Source organism: Morone saxatilis, unplaced genomic scaffold (assembly GCF_004916995.1).
Source record: "Morone saxatilis isolate NCDOM2014 unplaced genomic scaffold, NCSU_SB_2.0 Contig18, whole genome shotgun sequence".
Classification (NCBI taxonomy): Eukaryota; Metazoa; Chordata; class Actinopteri; family Moronidae; genus Morone; species Morone saxatilis.
The window spans coordinates 6,489,546-6,500,212 of record NW_023339740.1 but is presented as its reverse complement, the minus strand read 5'-3'; the positions used below and the strand labels follow the sequence as shown (position 1 = coordinate 6,500,212).

General features: G+C 42.0%; 1 protein-coding gene across 1 annotated transcript; it reads left to right on the top strand.

Annotated features, from left to right (window-relative positions):
* The first annotated feature begins 776 nt into the window (after nucleotides 1-776).
* trpc4apa (transient receptor potential cation channel, subfamily C, member 4 associated protein a) lies at nucleotides 777-10,490 on the top strand. Its single transcript, XM_035662510.1, has 18 exons — nucleotides 777-937; nucleotides 3,046-3,174; nucleotides 3,300-3,416; nucleotides 3,575-3,632; nucleotides 3,767-3,822; nucleotides 4,027-4,155; nucleotides 5,586-5,787; nucleotides 5,874-6,059; nucleotides 6,140-6,282; nucleotides 6,386-6,517; nucleotides 6,608-6,666; nucleotides 6,747-6,932; nucleotides 7,088-7,178; nucleotides 7,280-7,420; nucleotides 7,504-7,615; nucleotides 8,186-8,298; nucleotides 8,512-8,718; nucleotides 9,926-10,490. The coding sequence occupies exons 1-18, from the start codon at nucleotides 812-814 to the stop codon at nucleotides 10,061-10,063; spliced, it is 2,325 nt and encodes a 774-aa protein (XP_035518403.1). The 5' UTR covers nucleotides 777-811; the 3' UTR covers nucleotides 10,064-10,490.
* The last annotated feature ends 177 nt before the right edge of the window (nucleotides 10,491-10,667 follow it).

The following is a 10,667-nucleotide window of genomic DNA, read 5'->3' as shown; positions in this document are numbered from 1 at the left end:
TATATATATATATATATATAATATAAAATATATATATAAGGTTTATTTTATAACATACCGAAAGATATTATTATACGAAGAGAAAATTACCATGACCGAACTCTTTATGTGGTTTAGTGTGTATAGATTTATATATGGGTTTCTATTTTAATTTATCATTCATATTATATGTGTTTTATGTGATCTATAACATTTATATCTATATTATTATAAACATAACATATTATAACACTTATATTCTAACTTTATCTTATTCCAAGTGGCATGGCATCCCTACTCTGCATGCAGAAGCTCATCGAGAGCACGCACATCCAACAGTGATACCTCTCACTAATTGCTCTCATAAGACAATCTTATGAGATAAACCGAACACTAGAGTCATTTCCATACAATAAACACATCAGGTATGTGAGGACTGTTGCAATTACTGGAGTATTACGACTACTTATATCATGTCGTTCAAAGTTACAATGCTAGTCTCCCACTGTCGTGCTGACTTGTAAGTAGGGCCACAAAAAATGTAACTTCTTCGACATACATACGTCACAACTCCAACATTGTAGTGTTCTTTCGGGCCCTCTGGGTGGACAAATGGGTTTTGCTGTCAGGTTTCTTAATCTGCTCTCTCTATGCGGTGCTCGCGCATAGGGGTAATTGCCAACTGTATATATATATATATATAAAACCACTGAGACACTTGGTTATTGCAGAGTGTGCGTCTCTGCCAGCAGATGCCGCTTAATTACCTCCAATATATTCATCAAAGCCTTCCACTTCCTGCCCGAACAGCTCAGTTCAGGAAGAAGAAATAATGGCGACGCTTCTGGGGTCCGAGTCCCCTTGTACTGGAGGAAAACGAAGAAATTGCAACAGCAATATCGTCACAAAGTTCACGGCCAGTAAAATTACTGGCCAGGGTTTCAGTCGAGGGACACAGGTACGAGAAACGATGCATGTTTCGGCAGTAAAGACGTGCGAAGGTTGGTCGACGGAGACCAGGGACTTGCGCTTTGAGTCCAGCCTGAAAATGAAGACGTTGTCCTGGAGACTGGACTGGAGATGTAGTCGCCCCTGTCAGCGGTGGCTTTACAGCCAGCTGCCACATTACGGGGTTATTTAAACACACAAACCATGAGCTTTTACTCACTTGACTTCTGGATAATAATATTTTCGCGTTGACAGTGAAAATAACGATGTGCTTCACGTAAAGTGTATGAAACAAGCTCCGTTTCAAGTGGGTCTTTTGTTGTTAGCTCCACGTTAGCTTAGCATTATAGGCCAGGATAACTACGATATAAAAACGCTTTGAAGTGAAAGTTTGTCGGACTGTTGTTGTTGTTCGGGCGCTGGGGTGTCAGTGTTACTAGAGAGTCTGTGTTTCGTCTTTGTAAGCACTTAAATCCACGGCAGTAACATTTGCTACTGGTAGCAGACGGGCTAACGTCAGCTAACGTTGCTAGCTAAGCCAGCTGAACAGCTCAGGTGATTACGTAACGACACACTAACCACAATAACTATCGTTGCCATACATGGAAACGTCTCGACAGCTGTTTTGGCAAGTTAAAGTTAGCAAGTTTCTTTTTTATTTCCGCTCAATTAAACATTTGGACGGTATTTGTAACTTTGCAGCACACATTTGTCCGGTCAGTGTCGATGTGACGCTGCTTCACGTCCACTGCTTTGATGGTCTTAAAGCATAATGAACGTCACACCTGTCCTGACACTTTGACGCAGTCAGCCGCTGTGTGTCTGTACACTTTGTGACTGAAAGCCCTTAAAGTGCAGAGCTGAGAGGAGCCAGGTATTACTGTGCAGCCAGTGTCGTGCCTTTTACCTTCCTTGCTGACTTGCAGTTTTCAAGGTAGTGTCTCTCAGAAGTGAAATACTATTATCCTAAAAATTTTAAATTCCCCAGATAACCTTGGAAATGTGGAATTTGACAAGTTCCCCCAGACACTGTGTTTGAATTTGCACACTTTGCAAAATTCACAAATGTTAAGCCATAGCTGTTTGGTGTGGAGGAAGTCTTTCCAGGGAGTTGGTCTCCGTTGGTGTTAGTATGCCAGAAGCTGCTGTTAAGAACATTCCTCAAGAAAGATACTTCCTCAGTCCTCTTTGCAGCACAGCTTGTTACTTGAAGAGGAAACCATTCGTTCGTTGGGCTCAGTGGTTGTTAGTATTGCATTTTTAAAATGGTCGGATAGTCATTTTTTATTTGTTTTGGGGCATATGGGATATCGTTGTTTAAGTGTCCAATATCTGGAATGAGAAGTGTTACAGTGAGACGTGTGTGAGCCTGTGTGAGCCTTTTGTTTATGGTCATACTGATTTCCTGGGCTTTTGAAGCACTTTAAAGCCAGCTGGTGCCAGTTGGGTGGGTGTTGAATGGCACTAGGATTGGGCTTGTTTATTACACTGATCACCTATGTAGAGGAATTAAAAAGAACCTATTAGAGCAAAGAGATCAATGCTTCTGATCTTCTGTTTCTACTGAGAGCCATGCAAGTTGAGGAATTGTCATGTAATTTCTCATGCATATCTGTGAAACATAACCTGTTTTATTTTTGAAGTGTTTCGCTCTGCTGCACCTTGTAGCCTCGCTCCACCATATATTTGCACCTGGGGACTATGAGCCGGGCCAGGACTCTCTTGACCTACAGTTTTATTTATTAGACTGATGAAGTAAAAATCTGAAGCTGCTTTCAGTTTCTGTTCTCTTTGTTGTAGTCTGCTAAATGGCCTGGGGTGTGGCTCCTATCTCCTTTAAAAGAAGACCTAAAACCTTGCTGTTCTCTGGGGCGTGTTTTCTGGGGGGAGATCATCTGAGACTGTGGTTTTCATGTGCCATAAGTGTTAAATATTTATATTTGCTTGACCACACATGCATTACACTTGTGTGTATCCATCTTTATTACTCTGAATGAAACATGCCATTAATGCCAGAATAACGTTTAAGTTGTTCTCTGAAGCACTGATGCAATTAACCATACATTGTTCATTGCCTATATTGCACTATTTAAGGTTGCCTCTGTGTGCGTGTTGTAGCTCCCAGGAGGCCTGCTCCAAGAGAGAGATAAACGGGCCAAGTGGCATGGCATCCCTACTCTGCTGCAGAAGCTCTACGAGAGCAGCCATCCCAACAGTGACCTCTCACATGCCCATAGCTTTCTTAAGGTAACCACACTGGTCCATACAACAGTGAGGCTGTGCAATTACTGGTTTTAGCCACTTTCAGCTGAATGTTTCATTTTGGAGCCTGGGCGATGTAAATTACATGTGGACAATGGGTTTTCTGTCAGGTCTTATCGTCCCAGCTCTCCATGGAGGCCATGTCTTTTGTCACGGAAGACAGGAAGACCGCTCAGGAATCCACCTTCCCCAACACATACACCTTTGACCTCTTTGGTGGAGTCGATGTAAGTTTGACATTCTTAGTGCTTTATGCTCTGTAATTATTGGACTCAGATGTTGGAGAATCAGTTAACATGTGTTGTACAACCCAGTACTGACACACTGTTGATATAAACTGCATGGGCTCACAGCACTGAATGCTCATTTTCCTGTTTCCCTGAAGCTGCTTGTGGAGATCTTGATGAGACCTACATTAACTATGCAGAAGAAAAAACCCAAAAGTGAGTAGGACTGACATCACATCTGTGTATATGTCTGCTTTTATTGGGAAGCTAACAGGTTTTTACCTGATTATAATGAATTTAAACTTGATGATACTTTTTGACAACTAGTTTAAACTCTGTTTCTGTAACAGTGAATGATGACTTGGTCAAGGACTGCCTTAGTGTGCTCTACAACTGTTGTATATGTGTAAGTATCCTATTACACTTTGTACATACCAGAGAAATGTCAGAGGTGCATCATACCTTGCTTCAGTTTAGCACATGTACATAACTTGATGAATTTCTTGCAGTTAGTTTGTCCTGTTATATTTTCTCAAAAACAGGATCATGTTTACAGACAGGAATGGGCATGATCTAATTAACGTCCAAACGTTCTTCTTTCAAAACGCAGACGGAAGGGGTCACAAAGAGCCTGGCAGCGAGGGATGACTTTGTTCTGTTTCTCTTTACCCTGATGACAAACAAGAAGACCTTCCTACAGACTGCTACCCTTATTGAAGATATTCTTGGAGTCAAAAAGGTCAGAGTTGTACTTAATTCCTCAGCCTGAGCATGTAAAACTCTCTTTATGGCCCTGTTAACTCCAGAGTTAAAAGGCTTATGAAGTCTCTTTGATTTATAAGGTGACATTTGGTAAGCCAGGATCTTAGTTTTATGTCCACCTGTTTTCTTAAAAGACCACTGTGTACAGTTTAGTGTCATCTAGCAGTGACGTTGCAGATTACAACCTTTTGAATACATCGAAGCAAGAAAGAGCTAGAGCCTGGGTTTGATTTTTGTCCATTCTGGGCTACTGTAGAAACATGGCAGTTCAACATGGTGGCCTCCGTTGATTTAAAAACTCATTCTAACACGAAAAACAAGTGGGAACGCAATGATTCTTAGTTTCAGGTGGTGATGCAATATCTGTTGCATTTCTGCCAATAGATCCTCTGAAATGTTACACACTGGACTTCAAAAAGTCAGTCAAATTAATTAGCAGTCTTATTTTTTTCTGTGAAAACGACAGGCTTTTCAATATTTGCTCTGCAGATAAATTAGCGTCATGTGCTAGCTCTATTGTCCATGTACAGACACCTCTAATGCCAGAGTGGTTGTGATTGTCACACTGATGCCTTAATTTTAGAATAATGCTGTGATATTCTTCAACATTTTTAAATGCTTTTTGTCTAGCTCTGTATGTTAAAACATTTGGTAATTTAGCAGATTGCTTGGATTGTGTACACTGTAGCCTGTTTATTTTGCTTTGTGTTTACATTTCTTTGAACCGGACTTGTTATTTGTGCAGAACTAAACCCTCTAGAAGGTAAACTATGACACTCAAAGTGTTATAGTGCCTAAATGTGGAGGCTTTATAGACTCCAAATGTAGCTTATGCATCTTCTCAAGTTACAATGACTTAATTATCTAGAACCAACTGAATTTTGAAGCAATAGAGAATTCAGTGTATAAAAACACCCATCCTCCTCTGTGCCCTGTTCCAGCATTACAGTGGTTTGCATTCACCTTTGTCAATTAATAGTCCCAGAGAAGCTAATGTATGTGTAGGCATACCTTGCATGGATTATGTACCAGGCCCAAGGAATTGATCTTGAGAGTGTCTTTGCTTCCCGACTTCCCGTCCTGAGCATTTGTCATTATTTCTGATCAAACATCACAGGGAAGATGAACCATTGCTACAAACATGGAGTGAAAAAGCATACAGGTCACAGTGGACACATTATCTGTTTCATTATATAATCTGTCAAAATGATATTGTGTTTGTTTAATATTTGAGTTAAATTTAGCTTCTCTCCTTAAACTGATCTATTGAAATGTGAAAAAACTGCCTCAGTTTTAGCAGGTAGCAAATTCAGCCAGGCTCAATCTCTCAATCTATTTTTAAGTGCATAAATGTTACAGTATGATTTCTGTCCATTTGCTAACAGTTTACATGTATGCATTTTTCAGGAGATGATCCAGTTAGAGGGCATCCCTAACCTGTCGGGCCTGGTACAAAGCTTTGACCAGCAACAGCTAGCCAACTTCTGCCGCATCCTATCTGTCACCATCTCAGAGCCTGATGTAGGAAACGATGACAAGCACACCCTCTTGGCCAAAAATGCCCAGCAGAAGCGCAATGCTAGCCCCTCACGGGCAGAGGTCAACCAGGGTAGGTTGCCTTCAGAGTACAGAGGTTAAACTGACTACACAATGTATTGTGTGACAATAAATGACCTTGTACTATTTCTCCAATAGTAACCCTGCTGAACATCCCTGGTTTCATTGAGCGGCTGTGTAAGCTGGCTACTAGAAAAGTGTCTGAGGCCACAGGAGCTAACTTCCTGCAGGAGCTGGAGGACTGGTACACCTGGTTAGACAATGCTCTGGTGCTGGACGCCCTCATGCAGATGGCTACTGAGGAGGCTGAACAAAGCAGTACAGGTGAGTCAACAGTCTCTTGTGCTGCTTATTCCTCCCACTGCTTGAGTCCTATGAACATTGAGATTTTCCTTCACCCTCAGAGTCATCAGATGAAAGTTCCCTGGCCACCAGCCCTCTGAGGCATCGACTGCCCCAGTCCATGAAGATTGTTCATGAGATCATGTATAAAGTGGAGGTGCTCTATGTGCTGTGTGTCCTTCTTATGGGCCGACAGAGGAATCAGGTAGTTAACGGCAAACATCCTTCCTGCTTGAGCTTTAAGCTGAAATGTTGGGTCTGAGCAGATTTAAACCCAGAACTGACCCCTGTATCGTGTCCCTGCACAGGTCCACAAGATGCTGGCTGAGTTCCGCCTCATCCCAGGGCTCAATAACCTGTTTGAGAAGCTGATCTGGAGGAAATACACTGCTTCAAATCATGTGGTGCATGGCCAGAATGAGAACTGCGACTGTAGTCCAGTATGAACTCTTAACACTCATAGTAAACCGGGTCAATAGAATAAAACATTTTAAAGTTTAACATAACCATTACTACTCTTTATTGTGCAGGAAATATCCTTCAAAATCCAGTTCCTGCGACTACTTCAGAGTTTCAGTGATCACCATGAGTAAGAGACCCTTAATTCAGTTCCCTTCCTAACTTCTCCTTCTCAGATAGGTTGTTTAAAATGTTTTGCTTGCCTTTCAGGAACAAATATCTCCTGCTGAATAGCCAGGAGCTGAATGAACTGAGTGCCATATCCATGAAGGCTAACATCCCTGAGGTGGAAGCTCTGGTCAACACAGACCGAAGCTTAGTGTGTGATGGGAAGAAGGGTCTCCTCACGCGAATCCTCACTGTCATGAAGAGGGAGCCTCCAGATTCGTCCTTCAGGTCAGTATCATGGAGGGCTAAGATCAAGATACAGGAGATAAAGTTATTATTATTTTAGTCAGCCTTATTGGAAGAGTCAAACATGCCCATATTTGATTTGTCTCTGTAGTTCTGCTTTCTATAGCTTTGCTCAAGCTTTCTGTTTCTGTATGTAGATTCTGGCAGGCGAGGGCAGTGGAAAGTTTTCTCAGAGGAGCCACCTCCTATGCAGACCAAATGTTCCTCCTGAAGAGAGGACTACTAGAGGTAAAACTCCATGAAGACAGTTCACATTGCACAGATATGTCCTTGATTTTTGCTTCCTGTGAATGAATGGCTGCTCACGTTCTGCCTCCATCCCACGACAGCACATCCTCTTCTGCATCATAGACAGTGGTTGTACATCTCGAGATGTCCTACAGAGCTACTTTGATCTGCTTGGAGAGCTTATGAAGTTTAACATTGATGCCTTCAAAAGATTCAACAAATATGTCAACACTCCAGAGAAGGTATAATAATACTACTGGCTTAACAAACATTACAACCATTTCTCAACAAGTGTGTCTAATGGTATACTTTGATGTGTCTTCAGTTTCAGACCTTCCTGACGCAGATCAACAGTTCTCTGGTGGACTCTAACATGCTGGTGCGCTGCATCGTCCTTTCATTGGACCGCTTTGAGAGCCAGACTGAAGATGTCAAAGGTAAACCGAGATTGGAAAGTTTACACGTGTAGACTCTTTTCATTAGAGAACATTTAATTGGTGAGTGAGATATAGTGGCATCTAGCAATGTAGTTAAAGATCGCAACTCCCTTGCTACACACTCCGCTTTAAAGCACAAAGGGAAAACTACGATGGCCGCTATACACACATTGTGAACGGTCCTATCTAGAACCAGTGTTTGGTTTGTCCGTTCTGGGCTACTGTAGAAACATGGTGCTTCAACGTGGCAACCTCCAACCTGCGGTGTCTGTAAATATAAAAGGCTAATTCTAAGGTAATAAAAAAATAACACATATAGACTGAAATGATGAAAACAGTTATTTGTGTTATATTCCGTTTGTGCTACTAGATCCTCCTAAATGTTACACATTGGACCTTTTTAAAGGAGAACTCAGCCACGAAAACTAACAACAGTTAATACAAAACATGTCCTGGATAAATTTGAAAACAGTATTTATGTGTGAAAAACCCAAGTAAAAGATCACAAATGAATGGAAGTGCTTTTCATAGAAGAAGAATTGATTTTGGTATTGTATATTGTTTCCCCAGTGGTGGAGGTACTTTCTGAGTGCTGCCTGCTGTCCTACATGGCCAGAGTTGAGAACAGGCTGTCCTTCCTCTTCCGACTGATCAACATCATCAACGTACAGACACTCACACAGGTCTCGTTTCATTTTTACTTTGTCCTGTGTATTCAGAGAAACTGAGTGCCAGAATAAGGAATCATTTGATAATACAAGGACTATTTTAATGTAAACTCAAAGTAATGTCAGCCACTGTTGGCCTTTTAATTTGTTTTTATTGTGTGTGCATATTGTGTTGCAAAATGGTTGCTCAATCACTCAAATCTTGCTTCTATTCTATTTTTCCTGCAGGAGAATGTGAGCTGTTTAAACACCAGTTTGGTGATCTTGATGCTGGCCAGAAGAAAGGCTAAACTACCCTTCTACCTCAATGCCCTGCGGGAGAAGGAGTATGCTGAGAAGTACCCGGGCTGCCTGCTCAACAACTTCCACAACCTATTGCGCTTCTGGCAGCGCCACTACCTCAACAAGGACAAAGACAGCACCTGTCTGGAGAATGTGAGTAGCTCTCTTTCCTGTACACAAGTGAAGCATCAGTAAATATCTTCATTTCAGTCTACAACAGCTGCCTCACACAAGCAGCATGATATGTGAGTCCCCTCTCAGCGTCTACTGTACTGTACTGTCAAAACATTCCAACAGGGAAATCACATGTTCAGGATTCAATGTTAAGGCTTCTTTATTCACTTGTGGGCCAGAAATCTACTGTCCCAAACCCAATTTTGACTTGCCCCAATACACATTGTTTTATTAGCTGCCATGCAAGCAAGATGCTGTCGGCTCTTGTTATGGCACTCCAGCATTTCCAGTTTTATCCCTCTTGCTCTCAAACCTGTGGCAAACTGCGCAATACATGGTTGGAGATTTACATAACCTTTACTCGCTGCCATCTTCTCAGGAGTGCCTAACCGGTCTATGCATGTGAAACTCACCTTAGCTACTTCTGTCATCACAAAACAATTAGTTTCATTCTTTTTTATACCATTTGCATGATTAGGCAAGTGAGTCGCTAGAGTTACTAGCCCAATGTGGCATTTTACTTGCCCCAGGCAAGTTGAACCCTGTATGTATGCATGCTATGAAAACAAAGACAAAGTGCTCTGAGCTTCACAGTGACTCACGTATTATTGGACTATACGTATAAAACTGTAGAGTTGTGTGTAGTTCCGTGTAGATGAGACTTCCTCTGGCATGTTTGGAAAGATGTGCGCTGTTGTAGATAAAACAGCTTTTACACTGCAGGAATTATTTCAAGAACCAGGAAACTCTTGTTTTCCATTGAAGGAAGGATTTTGGTTCAATGCTCAAAGAAAAATTCCTATCTTAATACTAAACATTGCTTATTGGTGAACACAGGTATCTTCTAAAACTGTTGGCAAACAAGTTAGCCATAACAACTGTTATAAGGTGACGTCAGTGTTGTGTATTTGCTCCTTCAGCTACCCCCAAGTGGCCAAATAGCAATCATGGTTGCTTTAACATTAACACGGTTTCCTGATATTTTAGTATAATATATAGAAAACCCTGTCAATACATTATTGTTTATACCTTCATTTTACTGCTGTAGAAGTTGGCACATCCCTTTTGAAAGACTCTTATTTCATGCTGAAATGATCATAGGTAAGTTAGTATTGATCCAATAGACATCCAGGGGAGATGTTGTGTTGTTATGATGTTCTAAATCCTCTCTGGTTTCCCTCCTCAGAGCTCCTGTATCCCCTTCAGCTACTGGAAGGAGACAGTGTCAGTGCTGCTGGGCTCAGACAGGACTTCTCTGTGTGCCATAGCGAGCTACATTGATGAGCCCTTCATGGATCTGGACAGAGATCTGCTGGAGGATTGACCACCAGTGTGTGCACTCAGTGTGCTGGGGGGGAGGGGCAGGGCAGAGGGTCACATGGAGCATGGACACCTAAAGCTGGTGACGACTCCTCTAAGCTGAGCCATCCTGGCGCTTTGTGACTGCGTTGTGGATGTAAAGACTCCCCCGTTTGCGTCTGTACCTTCGCATGGAAGCCGTTATCACAGATGTGAGGGGATGTGATTTGCCTGGCTGTCATCTTCCCACCAAGTTAGCGTCCTCTTCTTCAAAGTAAGAGGGGGGGGTGGGGGAACCTGTATGCCCACCCCAGATCGCCCACATCGTTGAACAGACAATAAAGGGACCTTGCAAAATGACACCTGCATTGGTTGTTTGCTTTAGGTGAAATTCAAATAGAGCCTTTTATATAACCTATACAAAATTCTATGAAAAAAAAAATATGTATGATTCAACAAATTATATGTAAGAAAAAAAGATTCTTTTCACGTGGACTTGGTTAGCAACAGATTACACCGTCACCCACACATGCTGGTAAGTGGTGCATCACAGGGCTGCCAGGAGTCCCCAGCCTCACTCTCCCACTACCTACACGCTCCCATGCCACTCCACTGCCTGACCTGTGGGT

What these genes read in the sequence shown, in the direction of transcription:
- trpc4apa (XM_035662510.1), top strand. Translation starts at nt 812, where the DNA reads ATGGCGACGCTTCTGGGGTCCGAGTCCCCTTGTACTGGAGGAAAACGA. An exon ending in ATGCCCATAGCTTTCTTAAG is followed by an intron (nt 3,175 to 3,299) that starts GTAACCACACTG and finishes GTTTTCTGTCAG; the next exon opens with GTCTTATCGTCCCAGCTCTC. An exon ending in ACGGGCAGAGGTCAACCAGG is followed by an intron (nt 5,788 to 5,873) that starts GTAGGTTGCCTT and finishes TTTCTCCAATAG; the next exon opens with TAACCCTGCTGAACATCCCT.